Source organism: Gasterosteus aculeatus, chromosome 21, assembly GCF_964276395.1.
Source record: "Gasterosteus aculeatus chromosome 21, fGasAcu3.hap1.1, whole genome shotgun sequence".
Lineage (NCBI taxonomy): Eukaryota > Metazoa > Chordata > Actinopteri > Perciformes > Gasterosteidae > Gasterosteus > Gasterosteus aculeatus.
Genome location: NC_135708.1, coordinates 446149 through 466776, shown reverse-complemented (window position 1 = coordinate 466776; position 20628 = coordinate 446149). Strand labels below are relative to the sequence as shown.

General features: G+C 43.0%; 1 protein-coding gene across 6 annotated transcripts in view; it reads right to left on the bottom strand.

Moving 5' to 3' along the window:
- Positions 1-20628, bottom strand: part of LOC144390244 (protein NLRC3-like) — a 111842-nt gene that overhangs the window by 78816 nt on the left and 12398 nt on the right. For 5 of the 6 annotated variants that reach the window (XR_013454319.1, XR_013454318.1, XM_078096699.1 and 2 more), the window contains one exon: positions 19295-20534. The exons of the other annotated variant lie outside the window; for it this stretch is intronic. Coding sequence is in view for 3 of the 5 variants with exons in the window: in XM_078096699.1 (XP_077952825.1) it covers positions 19942-20534 (593 nt within the window). In the remaining 2 variants the exon portion in view is untranslated. Of the gene's footprint in view, positions 1-19294; positions 20535-20628 lie in introns of those variants that run through there. 6 annotated transcript variants of the gene reach the window in all.

Sequence of the window (20628 nt, the reverse complement as noted above, 5' to 3'; positions counted from 1 at the left end):
TTAATGTGGACTCCCATGAAGAGTCGCAGCCGATCGTGAGCCCAGTAATTACAACATTTGAGGATGGTGGATGTCTGAGATGGACGTAGTCTAGACATCCACGGAGATAGTCAACGTTCCCATCCATAATAAACGGAAAAAAAATCAGTTTGTCCGGCTTTTTTGTCTGTTTAATAAAATAACAACATCAAGACCTGTTTTATAGAAAAACTAACCTTAAAGGACTTTTTAACTTACGCTTCATTACATTACATCACATGTCATTTATCTGATGCGTTTATCCAGAGAGACAATAAGAACATTTCAACCATAAGGACACAGTCTGAAGAGGTGTGTCTTTAGTCTGAAGATGTGAAGGCTCTCTGTGGTCCTGATGTCTTCACAGACCTCCTTCCACCATTTAGCAGCAGGACAGCAGAGAGTGGAGATCTAGTCGAGTGTTTTGCTCTCAGTGAGGAGGAACGAGCAGTTTTGCATCTCATTTCGTCTCATTTCATCACGTCCTTGTGAGGTGTCCCGGTCCGACCACAAGGTTCCATCCTGTGTCCTCCTTTCCCGCAAACAGAGTACAGATGCCATAATGTACAGGGGGGTGCATTATTGAGCCATAATGTACAGTACCGGTGTACATTGACCTGAGCGTTCCATATCACCGCATCACACTCAATGTAACACTCAGATTCTGCGCGACAGTTAGTTGTCATTTCAGCTTTGCATGCACATACTTAAAAGGTTGCACCTCTGCAACCACCAGGTCTATTTGAATACGTTTTGGTGTCGTAATAACATAACGCTGATGTGTTTGTTCAGATGTGTAAATATCAGCATATGTGTTGCTTGTTGTAAATAGTAAACCAAGATGCCACAAATACACATTTTTAGATTTAGATTTGCCTAAATAAAAAGGCTGTTACCGGGTAACGTTACCCGGCATGCATCCCTTTAAAACATGAAGATATCAGGCAATAAACGGTTTATAGTCACAGCACAATGGGAACTTTTACTTTGATAAAGGGAAGCAGAACAAAGTTTGAGAGGTCTTTGTACAGGTTTTACAGAAATCTTTTTCTCCCTGTGAAACAGCCAATCCTTGCTCACTGTTGGAGTGCGACCCGTCCTTTTAATTATCAGAACGCTGGATGTCAGCTGGACGCGCGTGAAGAAGAGAGTTCATATGGTTTGTGGAGGTGGAATGATTACGACCGACACCGCTGGGTTTAAGTCTGACAAAATACATCAATAGGATTCATTCTTTTACAGAAAGCTCAGTTTTCCACAATTTCCGTTCCACAAGTCTTTCAACTTAAAGGACTTGAGGAAATGTTCCGCGGCAGCAGATTTGAGACCCTGGTCTCTGTATCGCTTCCTTTACATTCCTGCTCTCAGCCTTTATCCCCCAACCAGCAGCCCATTCCACACAAAGACTCATCACCTACGTGGACACATTGTACCGCGACGTCCGTCCCAGTCGTACCGAGTGAAATGCTGTGTGCGTTTGGGACTGAGTGGGGGGGGCATCCAGTACTCTCCCAGATCTGCTGTTATGTGATAGAATCTTCACCCCCCCCCCTCTCCTTCTATGCTCAAGAATTTTCACCGCTGGAGATGAAGAAGCGATAGCGTGTATGAAAATGTCTGCCCTCCATCTTCTCGTGTGCTATTCATAGAGAAGCCCCTCTGGACCCGCTGTCCATCCTGGGTGAAGGGGATGGAGACCTTTGTCTTTTTCAAAGTAGAAGAAGTTATGATGTGCAGGTTTTGGCAGTGTTCAGTGAGTGAATGTCAGATATGTTTTTAACTGGATGTAGAAACAATGTGGTCGACATTTCTTATTTGCAAATGTCTTTTTACCTTTAGATTGTGTTATATATTCAGTTCTTTTATCAAATTGAATGGATGAACACACGTTTTTACCTTCTATGTTTCATTTATTCATTTTTTTCCTTTGCCTCCCTTAAAATGTCTTAGAGGCAGAAAACAAGGATGTTTGTCAAAGACATGCTTAAAAATCATCGACATGCATGAGGTACATGTAAACAGATCCAGAGTAATGCAGAGGTGAGGGAATAATTCAAACGTATGCAACGTGTGATGAGAGAAGCTGTTCTTAAGCTACTCAGAATTCCTTTAAGATTCTGTTACCTTCACAGATTCATCATTCTGCCCGATTTTTAAACTCTCCTTCCAAATGTTGAAAGTCCACCAGTACACAACATTTTGGTAGCTAGCGGCTGCACTTATTACCCCCCTACTGTAGAGCTTTGATCGGCTTTGTGTCCCCCCGAGAGTTGGTTGTCCACCTTGGTCTTGAACCTGCCCTTCAGGGTGTGTGTGGTGTCTGGATCTCGGTGTAGATGGATGGGTCCTCATGTTCTGCCTCTAAACGGCACTCGTCCGCCGTCCCATTCCGTGATTAATGGTCTTTTGGTTGATAAATTACCCCTCAGGCTCACAGATGGGGTTGGGGGGGGTAGCTAGACGGATAATTGCTGCAAGACAATCAATGGCACAATGTTTCTCTTTCACCCCTCCGTCAGAGTTTTTTCTCTGAGAATATTTCTCTGACTTTAAATCATTTTTATATGAAATATGTGCACATTGTAAATGAGCAGGATCATACTTATTTGAATTGTAAAAATTAATGGACAATTATTCCTTTTCACGTTTTAAATATTTGCAATATTAGCATCTTTGTTTGGTGTCTCCCTAAGAACGTTGTTCATGTTTTTAATTATTGATCTGAATGTTAGCATATTGTTCCTTTTCATTTTGTCAGAAAGGAGAAAAACAAAATCCACACACTCTTCTAACCTTCGCCGAACTTACGTGTTCACCCTAAATGTGTATGTGGAAATGTAATGACTGTGTGACACAAGAGAGACAAGTAAGGGCTCAATCCTGGAGGAGATTGGTTCCTCCATTTTAAATAATAGAGGCCATCATCCTCTCTTTCAGGGCCTCTTACGGTTGATTAGTTGGAGAACAACAATACCAAAGCGCCTCAAACTCTGGTGTTTACCACGAGAAACACAAAACACTCCATCAATCCATCAAATTTCAGTTTGGATTTCAAATGGGTATTTTTAATACACATTTTAGAAATACTCACCATTTCCGCCGCCATGTCGAGAGTGGATTTTGCTCATTTAAGATGCATGTCAGTTATAAGGCTCTGCAGTGAATGGTTGAGATTCCTGAATAAATGTCATCCTGCTTGGATTTCAGGAGTCAAGGAGTGATGCAAGGAGAGGACAAGTGAGGGGACATAATGGACGACGTGGCACCGAAGCCCAATTCCCCCGTCATAAGAAAGGTATTCTCCCTCGCCACTAATAGCTGAATAGCTGGCCTTTCCTCCTCTGCCCCGTGGAGAGGCGCTGAGAAAAGAAAAATGAGGCTAGAGTAAAGACAAAAACATTTGAAGGATATATTCAGGAGCAGTTAGTCGGTCTTTGTAATGGCAGAAGTTGCTCCCTTTAATTTCCTCGCCCTCTCCTTTGTGTCATGTGTGTCTACCACCCATTTGCTATTCTTCTCTCTCTTTCCATTCTTTCATTTTTTCTCTCTATCTGCACATTCAGGTCCCCCATGATGCAATAAATGTCACACTGCATCCGTCACCCTGACCGGCGGCCAATTCCATCCAGACAACCTAAAGAGGCGATCCATCCTACCAAAACCTTCACTGTTTTCATCGTGGTCTCTCTGTCCACTGCCGCCCCTCTTTCTTTTTTCTATTTGATGTTACCACCTTATTTTTTATTCCTCTGCTCTCCGTGTGTCTCCCACACACTAGCAAATGGTCGCATAATTCTTTCATTTTGGCCTGTGTAAGTGTCAGTATTTCATTGCTTGCATTTAAAGAAGCAGGTTTCCTTCCGAGCACTTTTGTCCCGGGGATTTAATCTTGGCAGGAGGTGGAGGTAAATGCAATATTTCTAGCGTGTGTGAGGGACTTAATGAATGAATGAATCACACGGAAAGGTGGTAGAGATACTCCTGGAGCTTGGGGATGAGTTACCAAAAGAATGAAGAAGTCTTCATAAATCACCAGTTGCCATTAGGTTGGTTGGTATTGTGTTCTGCTGGCTTGAAAAGAACAACCACAAAAAGACTGAGTAAATGTACAGGAGAGGGTTCCTGTGTGTTTACCAAGCAAAATATACATCACGCGTCCTGCTTTCCCAATAGTGTGTCCCTTTGATGGCAGGAAAAGGTGCATAGTTGTAAGACCAACATGTCAATGCACCAACAAAGGGACGGGAACATGCATAGATGACCAAAGACCAACATGTCAATGCACCAACAAAGGGACGGGAACATGCATAGATGACCAAAGACCAACATGTCAATGCACCAACAAAGGGACGGGAACATGCATAGATGACCAAAGACCAACATGTCAATGCACCAACAAAGGGACGGGAACATGCACAGATGACCAAAGACCAACATGTCAATGCACCAACAAAGGGACAGGAACATGCATAGATGACCAAAGACCAACATGTCAATGCACCAACAAAGGGACGGGAACATGCACAGATGACCAAAGACCAACATGTCAATGCACCAACAAAGGGACGGGAACATGCACAGATGACCAAAGACCAACATGTCAATGCACCAACAAAGGGACAGGAACATGCATAGATGACCAAAGACCAACATGTCAATGCACCAACAAAGGGACGGGAACATGCACAGATGACCAAAGACCAACATGTCAATGCACCAACAAAGGGACAGGAACATGCATAGATGACCAAAGACCAACATGTCAATGCACCAACAAAGGGACGGGAACATGCATAGATGACCAAAGACCAACATGTCAATGCACCAACAAAGGGACGGGAACATGCACAGATGACCAAAGACCAACATGTCAATGCACCAACAAAGGGACAGGAACATGCATAGATGACCAAAGACCAACATGTCAATGCACCAACAAAGGGACGGGAACATGCATAGATGACCAAAGACCAACATGTCAATGCACCAACAAAGGGACGGGAACATGCACAGATGACCAAAGACCAACATGTCAATGCACCAACAAAGGGACGGGAACATGCATAGATGACCAAAGACCAACATGTCAATGCCGGAGCCGATCGCGTTATATTGGTTGCAAACGACTGAATAAAATTATACATAATGGACCCAACTGCTGCGTGCTTGTCATTCCGAGACCCCCGCGTAGGACGAACCTGCCACAGCGTAGTTGTAAGACCAACATGTCAATGCACCAACAAAGGGACGGGAACATGCATTTGCAACTCCATTTGTTGGAGGCTGGGCAGGAAAACGGCACATGTCTGAAACCATCAACGGTACCTGTAAAGCACTCGGCACAGCTTGTCGCTGGTAGTGACATGGGGACAAATATCTCGTTTGCGTCCCTTTAAAACTGCAATTTTTAGAACCAACAATATGAAAGATAATGGTCAAAATGAAAAAAGCCAAATGTTGCTTTAGCAGGTTTGTTGATCAATAGACTTAAAACATGGTAAACTGTCACCCCTCCATAGAACATAGTGCTATGGGAGACTACATACTATATACCCATGTTTTATATATATATATATATATATATATATATATATATATATATATATATATATATAGGCTTCATTAAAACTCCAAAATGAGAAACAGAATCAGTCACGCAAACTCTCTGACACATAATCATAGATAATCGAGATAATAATAAATAAAAGCCAACGGATGGTTCAGCTAAGCAGTTAGTTTGGATGTAGTGAAGTTCTCTACATTTAAAATACACTCTTCTGACATCAGCCAACTTTAAGCACACACAAGTATGAGGAAACCACACACACACACACACACACACACAAACACTGGGCTTTGTGTCTCAGTCACCACCTCCCACAACAACCACAGTGAAATGGGGTGTGTGTGTGTGTGTGTGTGTGTGTGTGTGTTGGTCCCAAGCCCCGCCCCACATCCAGCCCTCCTCCATGTGAAGAGGGGCTCAATGATTTGTCTGCTTGTTAGCTGGGTGGTGCAGAAGGTAGCAGGGGGCACGAGGAGGCAATCAAACAGCAGGGTTTTGATTCATTGCTTCAGTCCTACAACAGAGATTAATATTCTAATGTAATTATTCATTCGCTGGCTCTTTCTAACCATCCTAAATGAAATCATTCATTGAGGAAAACACAGGTATTTCATTAAAGCTTCCCCAGAACTGGAGGAGGTGGTGTCACTTAGTGGCCAGATGAAAGAAGGATTGGACATGTGAGGACCAGGAGGTAGTGAGCGTCCTAATGAGCACAAACGTCATCATCTTGAGCAGGTGCTTTTCCTGTGATTCATTTGGCCAGTCTGTTATCAAATGAGTGATTGGAATGGGTTTCATACAATAACTTTAATCACTTTCTTTGGAAAGTGCACCAACGTGCACTTTGTTCACCATCTCTCACCGCCTCGCTAAACCTGCATTGGACGCTCAAAACAAATAGAAATGAGGAGAAAGTAAATATGTGAATTGATCAACCTCAGAGACCTTTAAACTTCTGGAGCATTTTTGAAACCATGTGCACACCACTAGATTTTCTAAAGATATGTCTTAGCACTACACTACTTTATCATCTTAAACTTCTGAATGAGATAACGTGCTTTAATTTACATTGAACCTTCTAAGCTCCACATATTATAAAACCACCTCCCCATTGTACGTACATCACATGCCCTTTTATTTCATGTACCAGAATCAGAATCCTTTATTTGACAAGTGTGTTGGCGATACGAGGACATTATCATGGGGGGGAGAGAAGGGGGCTACATGCCATTACACAAAAGACATATACATCATGAAATTAACAATAAAAATACAAAGTGTGGGAGGGACTAAGGACTGTCCCTTTGTCGTTCAAGTCTGCAGTAGAACTCATCCAGCTCGTGTGCCAGGCGGAGGTCCTTCATGGAGTGGCGGGTTGAAGGCTTGTACCTGGAGAGGCCTCCAACAGATCACCAAACAGAAGCAGAGTCACTTGCTGAGAGCTGTTGTTTCACTTTCTCAGAGGACATTTCTCTCACCGCCTCGCTAGACCTGTATTTGACGCTGTGTAGGTCTTTGTCCTCACTCCTAAATGCCTAATCCTTCTGCAGATGCAGTGTTCTGAGTTCCGCTGTGAACCAGGTTTGTCCTTGTTCTAACTCACCCTGGTGCATGATGGAGCACCGCTGTCCTCAGAAGCTGGTGTATAAAGTTAGAGCCCTTAGACGGAGCAGATCTCACAACTAGAAACGTAAACGTCCTCTGTCCTCGGCCCCCACATCAATACAATGAAAACACTCACATGGAAATATGGGAAACACCTGACGTAGGAGGGATCTCCATCTGAGACAGGCTGAACCGTCCTGTAGGTTCTGCAGGTTGCCTCCTCTCTTCCTGTGGGTATTGGTTCTGCTAATCGGGCTGGACTCGTTTAGAACTACACAACCAGACGTGTTTCTGTGAACTAATCGTACCGGTGCTGTGAACCTGCAGAGTCTCTCTTAAATCCAAAAGATACGTTGGGCGCCAGACCGGAAAACTCTTTACTTCCTACCGAGTCACATTTAGAGAATTACCCTTCGAACAACGAGTACCGATTAACCCGACCAGCTGGGCAACTACCAGTGGTAGTGGCTATTTTTGATTTAGTCTTATTCTTTAGTCTTTTCGTCGACGAAAACTAGACTAAAATGTAAGTAGTTTTAGTCCCATTTAATAGCTTTATTAAACTCCTTTTCTTCCCTTCTCAGGCCCAGGGACCCTGTGTTGTGTCTACAGCTGCATAATAGTCCAGCCTGCAGTACTTGGTTGTCCATTAGATGTCCCTCCTATAGGACAGGTCTATAGATGTCCCTCATAGGACAGGTCTATAGATGTCCCTCCTATAGGACAGGTCTATAGATGTCCCTCCTATAGGACAGGTCTATAGATGTCCCTCCTAGGACAGGCCTATAGATGTCCCTCCTAGGACAGGTCTATAGATGTCCCTCCTATAGGACAGGTCTATAGATGTCCCTCCTAGGACTGGCCTATAGATGTCCCTCCTAGGACAGGTCTATAGATGTTCCTCATAGAACAGGCCTATAGATGTCCCTCCTAGGACAGGTCTATAGATGTCCCTCCTATAGGACAGGTCTATAGATGTCCCTCCTAGGACAGGCCTATAGATGTCCCTCCTATGACAGGCCTATAGATGTCCCTCCTAGGACAGGCCTATAGATGTCCCTCCTAGGACAGGCCTATAGATGTCCCTCCTATAGGACAGGTCTATAGATGTCCCTCCTATAGGACAGGTCTATAGATGTCCCTCCTAGGACAGGCCTATAGATGTCACTCCTAGGACAGGTCTATAGATGTCCCTCATAGAACAGGCCTATAGATGTCCCTCCTAGGACAGGTCTATAGATGTCCCTCCTATAGGACAGGCCTATAGATGTCCCTCCTAGGACAGGTCTATAGATGTCCCTCCTATAGGACAGGTCTATAGATGTCCCTCCTAGGACAGGTCTATAGCAGGTCGGCAAACGTTTTGACTCGGTTGTAAAATGTGACGGAGGAGCCGGGCCAAGAACAAATGTTTGAAGTGAAAAGATTTGGATTTTAACAAATAGCAAAGCATTTATTTGAAAGGCAATTTAACAAATTGGCAAAGGTGTAACAACTTCATGAGGACCAGGGACCTAAACGCAACACTTTGTTGTCTTTGTCTGTTTACTTGCAGTGCTTTTGACACTTCATGGTCCTTTATTGTTTCCACTGTCCCAACTAAAGAGACCTTAACGTCCTACAATCGGTGCAATGCATTATTTTCTTGGCTTCAGAACCTGCAATGAGTTTATTACGTTAGACGCGTTTGTGACGGAGCGTCTCATCCAGCGAGGAAACGCTGCCTGCCGTCGCCAGAGAACAGAGCAGAAAGGTCCGACGGTCTTTAAACGTGTCTTCATGTTTCTGTGAAGCAGCGCGGCTTCAGCCTGCTAACAGTCAGCTAACAGGCAGCTAACAGTCAGCTAACAGTCAGCTAACAGGCAGCTAACAGGCAGCTAACAGTCAGCTAACAGGCAGCTAACAGGCAGCTAACAGTCAGCTAACAGGCAGCTAACAGGCAGCTAACAGTCAGCTAACAGTCAGCTAACAGGCAGCTAACAGTCAGCTAACAGGCAGCTAACAGGCAGCTAACAGTCAGCTAACAGTCAGCTAACAGGCAGCTAACAGTCAGCTAACAGTCAGCTAACAGGCAGCTGAGCTAAACTAACAAAGCCGCAGCGTAAAATAGTCGTCGCGGTCCGTAGTCGGTGCACAAGAACCGCCGCTGCGCCGCTGCGCGCGTCCTGGGTTGGTGGATGACGTCATCATGACGCGTCAATAACCGCCGTACTTTGTCTGTCTGTTGTCTGTCAGCTGCGTGCGGATTTAGGGGGAAAAGTATCGTGACTTCGTCAACCACCAACATGTTCGTCTCGTTAAGGAAAGTTAGAATAGATTTAGTCATAGTTTTTATTTTTGAAGATCGTTTGTCACGTCTTAGTCTCGTCTTAGTCGTGGAAAAAAGCTTCGTTATCAAAAAAATGTTGTCATAGTTTTCGTCAACAAAATGAACACTGGCAACTACGCTGCAAAATGTAACAGAAGTCCAGAACGAATACTAAACCAGGAGGCCAATTCAATCAGTGAAAACAGCTGTAATTTACCGAAAGTTTCCTCAACTCAGAAATAGCCACAAAAATGTCCTGCAATTCAATATAAACTCATCTTCAGGGTCCAAATAATCAAATCAAACGTCCCTTGAGTGAAGGTCCTAAGTGAGGAGTCCAGATATTGTCAGTCAAACGTTCAGTTATTGAACTCCGCTTTTATGGAACCAGTTCCCACTTTCAGCCTGGGGGGCAGACTGTGGTGGATAAAATAATTGTGCCCTCATTGAGTCTTACGTCAAACAGAACTGGTCTTTAAAATGTTACATTGTATTCTTGAAAGAAGAGGTACAGTTGTACAGTCTGCAGTAGTGTAGTTAACATAGTAAAATACATACAAAGTTATGAAAAGAGTGGCTGTCATGTCCAATAAGCGCTGTTAAGTTCATTTAATCACGTTGTCTCCTGATTTTCTGTTTCAATTTGAATTTGAAGCATTTATTTACTAGATTGTTTTTTGTTCTTAAGTTTAGTAGAGAGTTTTCCTCTTTCAAGAGTGATTTTCATTTGGGGGGTTTTGGTAATAAACTTTGATTTTGAACCAGAGTTGTGCATTTGGTTCCAGATCCATTGTTCGGTCGTGGCAGTGGGGTGTACCTGTGTACTGAGAAACCCTCAAGGCACAGAACGTGTGAACATACAATAAGTATGTCTGAACATACAATAAACACGTCTGAACATGCAATAAGAACGTGTCAACATACAATATGTACTTCTGAACATACAATAAACACGTCTGAACATACAATATGTACTTCTGAACATACAATAAACACGTCTGAACATACAATAAGAACGTGTGAACATACAATATGTACTTCTGAACATACAATAAACACGTGTGAACATACAATATGTACTTCTGAACATACAATAAGAACGTGTCAACATACAATATGTACTTCTGAACATACAATAAGAACGTGTCAACATACAATAAGTACGTCTGAACATACAATAAGAAGGTCTGAACATACAATAAGAACGTCTGAACATACAATAAGAAGGTTTGAACATACAATAAGTACGTCTGAACATACAATAAGAAGGTCTGAACATACAATAAGAACGTCTGAACATACAATAAGAACGTCTGAACATACAATAAGTATGTCTGAACATACAATAAGAACGTCTGAACATACAATAAGTATGTCTGAACATACAATAAGAACGTCTGAACATACAATAAGTACGTCTGAACATACAATAAGAACGTCTAAACATACAATAAGTACGTCTGAACATACAATAAGAAGGTCTGAACATACAATAAGAATGTCTGAACATACAATAAGTATGTCTGAACATACAATAAGAACGTCTGAACATGCAATAAGAACGTCTGAACATACAATAAGAACGTCTGAACATACAATAAGAAGGTCTGAACATACAATAAGAACGTCTGAACATACAATAAGTACGTCTGAACATACAATAAGAACGTCTGAACATACAATAAGAACGTCTGAACATACAATAAGAACGTCTGAACATACAATAAGAACGTCTGAACATACAATAAGAAGGTCTGAACACGATGTCTTCAACACTAAGAAGAGGACCTGAATATAGTCAGTCAGCTGACTGGATCACAACGCAGACCTACTGACATTATCTACCACCACCATCATTATAACGTGTCACTTTACTGTTACAGTCATCCTATTCCTACATTATAACTCTGCTTCTTTTCACCACAGGTTTCTATGGACGTGGTTGAATCAGTAGTACGATGCTTGTATCTGATGATGATTTTATTCAAACTTGACAAACCAAAGAGGACTGAGCCACCTTGTTGGGTTAGTCTCCACCTCTCAACAATTGTTCGTACAAACTCTAGAAGTGCAAATATTCCCACATCTTCCAGCTGTTTTTGCCCAATCTCTGTCTGTCATTTCTTTAGAGGCAGACGAGAAATCGAAACAAAAACACTTATTAGCAATAGTTCCAATAGTTTCCAGATGCCGCTAACAGGTTATAGTTCTCTTCCTACCAACATTAAAAGACGCCGTCTGTTGGTTGGTTCAGTTTGACATTTGCAAAACCATTGTTATACATTCATACATGCATGAAATCTTCTTTCTTTGTTGCATCCCGGTGGTTGGGAACCTCCGGTTTATCACCTGCAGGCGCTACCAGCCAGTTAAGAGCAGCGAGGAGTCAGCAGTCAATGACGATATGAAATTGTCAATAAAGTATTTTTTACTTGATGGTTTTTGAAAAGTGTGAATCAATGCAACCAAGTGTAGTCCAGTATATATTCATAAATAATTTCAGTTTTCAGAAACTGAACATAGACACACACACACACACACACACACACACAGCGTCTGTGAGAGCATGGATTCACTGGAGATGTGAACACATGCATACACAATGTCGGTACTCAGTCTTCTCAATGCAGCGCTACTGTCACTCAGAAACACACACAACCACTAATGGCATCCAGCATGTTAACACCGACACAGTCACTGGGTCAAAGTGGAACCTCCTACCACACGTCCTTCCCTCCTCGGCTGAGCTCATGTTCTGTCACGATTAATGAGCTTGTTGAGGGCTGAGTGATGGAGGAGTGCTGCAGGGATCCTGCTGCATCCAGCTCCACTACGTACATTCACTTCACAGTGTCATTTCACCTTCGTTTGATGTATTTTAAAAGAACGGTCCTTTGTTTGACTATTGCTCTTTTATATCATCACTTCTTCACAGTTATGGTTGGATGTTTGATGTAGGGGAATAGATGCTGTGCTCACGTGTCAGTGCGTGCGTGACCTCGGATGACCTCCACAGTCTAGACGTTCAGATTCAGTGACCTCAGTGACCTCAGTGCTCATCCAGGATCCATAGAACCGTAGTTACATACGTGACCTTCGTTCTATTTCACCCCTACTGAACACCACTGGCAGTGTTTCACATTGGATGACTCCACAGAGTCACGAGGGATCCGTAGGGCCGACCTGGTAGAGGAGGTTAATTATTGTTTCACTCTAATTTAAGTCTTAAGCCTGAATGTTCATGCATGTACACAAATAGAGCTATCACATACACACAATGTGTGATTTAACTACACTGGGGTATTGCAGCAGAATTCAAATTCCTCCCGATTCTTTGCAGTTTAGTTTGTGTGGAGCTCTGTGAGTTCTCATTGGACGAGGACAACGAGAACGCGGCAGTTTCCTTTTGACATACGCGGTTTACAAAAAACACCCGTTTTTGTAAATGAGTGGTTGGATCTCTGCCTCACATCCATCGGGGGTTGCTTTTCTTTCATACCTTGTCTCTTTTGTTGGTGGTAGATATTATTGAGCGATATTGCAGAGTTACTTTGTACGGATGTGACACGCGGTTCATACAGTGTGCTCCATCTTCAAGACCTTCGCCGTTCAATCTTAGTGTGTAATAGGACTTTGGCTATTGACATGAGACTCAATTCATTGGTTGATTAATATTTCCCCATTACAATTATTAGCATTATTTGGGAATAATCTAATTCACATAAATGATGTCAATAATTTAGTTTCATACTAGCTAATATATCCATTTCTAAAGTTTTAATAAGTTAGACGTAGAAGGTTGTATAACGTAGCCACGTCGTCCCAGGGATTTGGGGAACATGTGTTTCCTGCTCCTTTAACCAGCCACCATTCTCGTTGTCCCACACCATCCATCCTCCGTCACAGGGCTGATTTATGGCCTGCTGCTGTTGTTCCTCTCTGATAGTGTTGAATACTGGAGAGTGTGATTGCCTCCTCAGACCCTTTGCCACTCGGTGTCCTGCACTGTCACTGCAGGGGCCCCCTGAGGACCTTACATACACTTTAATTGGTTTGGGAAGGATTTGGCAGCCTTTGAACTAAAGACAGACGGAGAGGAAAGGGGAGAGTGAGAAAGGGAGGAGGTGGAGACAGTGTTGTGTGGGTGGGTTTGTATTTTATGTGCAGTTCTACGTCCTCATTCTCGTTTGAGAAAACAAACACATGCAACAAGAACACTGACAATTTAAAACATGATGCATTTATTTCGGGAATAAACAGTATTGACATGAGCGGTAACGCTAGTCGCATGCAAAGTAGCCCTCAAATTGGACGTACGGGGTGAAAGGCATTCACACGTGGACACAGAAGGGCCGATAAAACGTGTCAGCCAGTCAGAAAACTGTCAATTAAAAATGATCTCTCGGAGCAGAAGATATTTTGAAGTAAGACCTACTGGTGGCCTCTCCCAATGCAAGTCTGATGAGCAGAGTTAGTTATGAGACACACATCTGTTTCATCATTTTCTAGGTACATTAGTGGAATTCTGTTACATGATTGTCAATATGACAGGGGGCTTCTTGTCCTCATGGACGGGGCGTCAGTAGACGAGGCATTTAGTGAGCAGTGAACTAACCATTTCCTGAAAACCATCCACCTGCTGCCTTGGTGCTCTACCTACCAACTTCTTTAAGAATGTTTTTGGCTGCCTAGCAACAGACGTATTGCAAATAGTTAATAACTCTATTCAGACAGGCCATTTCCCAAAAGCTTTCAAAACTGCAGTTATTAAACCTCTCCTAAAAAAGCGGAGCCTAGATGCCTCTATTATCAACAACTACAGACCCATTTCAAATCTACCTTTCATAAGTAAAATAATTGAGAAAGTTGTCCTACAACAACTTAATCACTTCCTGGCTTCAACTGGCTGCCACGACAACTTCCAGTCAGGATTTTAACCTCTTCATAGCACCAAGACGGCCCTTATTAAAGTAGTAAATGACATCCGTCTTAACACAGACTCTGGCAAAACTTCAATATTAATGCTATTAGACCTCAGTGCTGCATTTGATACTGTCGACCAGTCAATACTTTTGGACAGGTTGGAAAACTGGGTGGGGCTCTCAGGCACAGTCTTAAGCTGGTTCAGGTCATATCTACAAGACAGGAACTATTTTGTTTCCATTGGTGACTTCGTATCAGAAACAACCAACGTAACGTGTGGAGTCCCCCAAGGTTCGATCTTAGGGCCGACTTTATTCAACATCTACATGCTCCCACTAGGACAAATCATGCAAAAAAATAAAATTGACCACCATTGCTATGCTGATGACACCCAAATCTATGTAGCGCTATCACCAAACGACTATCGCCCCATAGATCTTCTGTGCAGGTGCATTGAGCAAATCAAAGACTGGATGTGTCAAAATTTCCTACTACTAAATAAAGACAAAACTGAGATCATTGTATTTGGTGCTAAAAAAGAAAGGTTTAAAGTAACCCAACACCTTCACTCTCTGTCCCTGAAAACATCAAATAAAGCCAGAAATCTGGGGGTTATTCTGGATTCAGATTTACACTTCATTATTATCATTACAGGTCATTTAGCAGACGCTTTTATCCAAAGTGACTTACATTACACTTTAAACCCATGGCTTTTTTTCACATTTTTGCCCAGGGAGCAATTCGGGGTTAGGTGTCTTGCTCAGGGATACTTCGACATGGAACATAAGGCAGCCTGGAATCGAACCACCAACCTTGTGCTTCCCAGCACACCTTCTCTAACCCCTGCGCCACGACGACCCCACTTGGAGGGTCACATCAAATCAGTAACAAAATCGGCCTACTACCACCTCAAAAATGTGGCACGACTTAGAGGGCTCATGTCAGCTCAAGACTTAGAAACACTTGTACATGCCTTTATAACTAGCTAGACTATTGTAATGGTCTCCTTGCAGGTCTTCCAAAAGAAACTGTCAGGCAGCTCCAGCTTGTTAAGAACGCTGCTGCTAGAGTTCTAACAAAGACCAAAAATGTGAGCACATTACACCAATTCCTAAATCCTTACATTGGCTCCCAGTATGTCAGAGAATTAATTTCAAAATCCTACTGCTCACATTTAAATCACTACATGGTTTAGGGCCAAAGTATATCACTGATATGCTTCCACTACATAAGCCTTCAACATCACTAAGATCTTCTGACACCAATCTGTTAGTGATTCCCAGAGTAAATACAAATCATGGGAAAGCATCTTTAGTTACTACGCAACAAACAGCTGGAATAAACTTCCTGAAGATTTAAGACTTGCCCCAACTCTGACACGTTTAAAACAAGACTGAAAACGTATGTTCAGCTTCGCCTTCTGCTAAATTTTACCTACATTGCACTTTTAACCTCTGCCTTTAATTAAACAATTTAAATAAGATTTTAATCTATAATTTTATTTGCTTTTATTTGCTGTTTTTAATTTTCTTTTAATTCCTGCATTTTGTTTCACTTTATTGTATGAAATGTTATAATGTGAAGCACTTTGAGTCTGCCTTGTGTATGAAAAGCGCTATACAAATAAAATCGCCTTGCCTTGCCTTGAATGATCAAGTGAAAAAAAGATATATACTAGATGTTCAGCTTCTGTGAGAAGTTTGAGAAATGTGGAAGAAGAAGACAAAAGTGACCTCACTTTGATCAGACCTGTCACAAGAATATATATATATATATATATAGAATGTCCCTCCATCCTCCCATCCAACCATCATCCCTCCAACTATCTGACGTGGATTTCATGAAAAGCCCCTGAACCCTGTCCCACCTCACTACACTCAACAACACCGTCTGCTGCAGAGACCTTCAGCTTTCTGGGATCCACAATCTCTCAGGACGTGAAGTGGGCCTCCAACATCGACAGCATCAGAAGAAGCCCAGCAGAGGTTGAACTTTCAGCCTTCACTTGCTCCCTCAGGAGCTGCTGGTACTGTTCTTCTCTGCCATCATGCAGTCTGACATATATATCCATCAAATGTTTAAATGGTTTTAAATGGTTTTTAACTGAACGTAGACTGGGATTATCTCAGTGGTACTGACTTTGCTGTGTATATTTACTATGTATCATACAACTATGAACTGTCACAATAGGTGTTTCTTTTTCACTGCAGCAGCGTGACAGTGAACTCTGCTCAGTCCTGGCTCTAGTTCTCCCTGGTTTCCAGCAGCTTGGTGTCAGTGATGGCCCCCCAGCGCTGAACCTTAGCTCCTGGCTGTGGACAGAGCGTGCTGCCCGAGTAGCTCTGGTCCTACTCGTAGGATACTAGGTCCACTCTACATGCCGAGGAGACATCAACATTACATTGAGACTGTTTCATAAGATGATCAGCACCCCGCCCCCTCTGCAACAACCTACGGCACACAGCCCCCCACCCCCAACTCGTCCCTCACAACCTACCAGGTGATAACAGAACTGAGAAGGTCCAGGTCCAGATGGCTCCTCAGGTCCTGCACAGACCAGCTTTGCGGGACAGTGGAGCACGTCTTCAACCTGAGCTTGAAGCTGGAGAGAGGACCACGCCCTGTGTGGTACCAGACCCAAAGACCCCACGACCCAAGGAACTGTCCCAGCTCCCTTCCTCTTCACCATATACACCTCTGACTTTAAGTATAACTCTGCCAACTGCCACCTACAGCAGTTCTCCGATGACTCAGCACTCCTGAGGAGCTTCTCTGACTCCATCGTAGCATCTGCCATCTTCTATGTAGTGGTCTGCTGGAGCAGCAGCATAGCGGCGGCCGATGGGAAGACACTCGACGAGCTCATCAAGAAGACCAGCAGGGTCCACTGGACACGGTGCAGGTGGTGAGAGACAGAAGAATGATGACTAAGCGATCATCCCGGATGAGCAACACCTCCCACGGTCCACCCATGGTGGACGTCCTGGAAGCTCATCTGGAAGTGTGTGAAGGAGAGGAACGCAGGTCCTTCCTTCCTGCTGCTGTCAGGCTGCACAACCTTACCTGTTAAATGCTCCTCACACTATGTTTAAATCTCTTTGTGTAAAATAAATTATTTTTCTCCACAACATTCTCAATGGCATCCGTTATAATACCAGTAAATATCCAAAGTATTGTTTCCAGGCCTTTGCTGCTGCTCCGTCGGTCTTCTCACAACCAAACAAAGACACCAGGTCAAAGTTTCTGAAGCAGGTCAAAGTTTGATGACGTCTTCTGTCTTCTGGTTTGTTTTGGACGCTTGAACAAAACAAGATAAAAAAGACCAGCGTGCGCCGGCAGAGAGCCACTTGATGTGAATACAGTCTTGGATAGCGCTTAGAGGTGAGTCGCAGCCTGACGAGGGGCATCATTCTTTTTGACACCTAAACCAGTTTTGGCTCTTAAAAATGATGGTGGAGAGCGGAGAGCGGAGGGAGCCACCAGGAGAAAATACACCCGTAGCTGCACGTGGATCGCAGGGCAACTTTTATTAAGGCAGCAATATGCTCAGCTGGGCTTCGCCATCCATCACTAAGACCTGGCCCCCCTCACTGCGGCTGGACCCCGTGGACTCTCTTTTCTCTGCAGGCTGAGCAAGTGATTGGTGGACACCTGGAACATCCATCCAGCCTGCACTCCATCATAATAATACAGCTATAATGGCATGTTAAACAATAGAGATTCACCTTATACACTCTGCATATATATATATATATATATATACGATTGTTTTTACATGTCGTCTTAACCTACAACATATAGACTGATATTTACACATCTGGATAAAACCTCCCAGGTGTTTCCTTTATTATGACACCCAGAATATTCAAATAGGCCCCATGGTTGCATGGTATCATGGGTGTGCTATTTCCAACAGGGCCTAAAAAATGTCTTGTCTTCTATGAGGTCAAACACTACGTTGTGTTACCAGAACCTGCTGCAAACCCACAACTGGTTAATTACTATTTGTTCTGTCTGAGTCAATTGAAGGTATAAGGGCCCATTATAAATGCCTCTCATCCTCTCATCAGCAGATCTCATGTCATGGGAGGAATAGGTGCATGGGAGTCCTTACTGAATGATGTATGATCAGTGTGTACAAATACATGACATGAGCATATTGGGTACAGTTATACAGTATATTCATTAGGTATTTATTCCTCAAAGGAAACAGAACAAACTCCCAAATACAACAGTAACAAGCAGCATGTTGATGTATAAGCTGAATATCAGTTAGCAGAGGAGCGTTGGGGACACAGGAAGTCACTGGTGACCTCTCTGTGACCTCTGGCTTGGGTTAGACCACTTCCTGTTCAACAAAGGAGACGGCGGTATGAGGATCATCAGACTGTGTGGTTAATGCTGCTAATCACCACTCTCATTCATTCACATTGATTTATTATTAACATTATTGTTTAATGTTTCTTTTGTAAAATGGGACATGAGGTGTTTCTCCTAAACAACCTCCATCAGTCCATGTATGAATGTGATGTGATTTCCTCTGAGCATAATACTAATAACTCTGTAGTACCTTGGATGAGCTCGTAGATGTTGCAGTAGTTGGTGCCGTGGTCTTTAACGGCACACCAGGTCTCAGAGATGGACATGGCCTGCAGACAGTTACAGCTCTGTGTTAAATGCAAGAGAAAGAGACACTGTGCTTCTCCTGCAGCCACTCGGCTGGCTGCAGGAGACAGGTCCTCTGTGCTATTGACACAGCAACAGGGCTGTAGAATAAATACAGATATTATGGAGGAAATAGTACAAAAGTCAATAGTACAGCATCTTTAAAAAGGATCAGAGTATTTCATGTCAAAAGAAATAATACAGCGTGTTGAAAGCATCTTTATTTGATGGCCTGTTTAAACATGTACAGTTGTTTCCAATAAAAGTCATTTATTAACATTAGAGCCAAACAATTCTATTTCTGTTAAAGTAACACATGGAGTAAATGTTGTAAATTACATTATAGGGAATAAAAACACAAGTAACGCATATTCAATATTTCCTTGAGAGGTTTGCTGAACCATTAAAAAGCTTCTTGTTCAAAACAAACCTGATTATGTGAAATTAGATTTGATTTCACTCAACAGATTTAGAAAGATTTGAAGTTAAAATGGGCTCAAAAAGAATTACACATTCATATTTTCCTTCTTCACCTTGTTTTTATTATTGCTGATGAAGCGCACACACACATAAGGACACATTTGTCTCATATGGGGGGACAGATGAAAGAGCGTCTTATAAAATGTCTTCTTGAACACATAAAGATGAAGATTAAAGCCTAATTAGGAGCCAATATCTAAATGATCATCTATTGATTGAAGGAGCACAGCAGCATTAAGCTGAGCTCTTTCACACTTCCATCTGAGTCCCAGAGAGCTGTGGACCCCCCAGAGTCCAGACCAGCTCAGGTACCCCTCACCTGCTCCACCTGCATCTACACCCACATGAACCACCATCAGCTGTACAGACTGAACTATGTGGTGAGCAGAGAGGAAGGTTCTCCACCAGGAGGAGACTCTCCCTCCTGAAGAGGACACAGAGACACTGAGGAACCAGAAGACCAGAACCAGGACCCGAACCCAGGATAAAGAGGTTCAGTGAATGTGGTGCTGAAGGTGTGGAGGTGGATCAGTGTGTCAGAGGAGACTCTGTAGAAGGACAGAGAGCCAGCAGGACAGTCCACATACACTGCTACTCTACCAGAGGAGGAGGAGGGGGAGGAGGTGATGTGTGTTACTGTCTTATTGTGCCAGACATGGTAACCTTTATCAAAGCATCTCAGACTCCAGGACTGATCATTGGATCCAAACAAACAGTCTTCACTGTTTCCTTTCCTCCTGATTCCTCTGTAACTCACTGATACATGAACGTCTCCTCTCCACTCGACCTCCCAGTAACAGCGACCAGTCAGACCAGTTCTACACAGCAGCTGATGCCTGAAGTCAAATCTGTCTGGATGATCAGGATGTGACTGATCCTCCTTCACACATGTCACCTTCCTGTTGTTGTCAGACAGTTTGAGTTGTTTGTTTACTGTGTTTGTGTCGATTGTGAGTTCACAGGAATCTGATGAGAGAACAAGACACAATACAGCTGCAGTTATTAATCATGTGTTCATCTACTGACACGTTGATGATGACATCACAGAGGTGAATGAGTG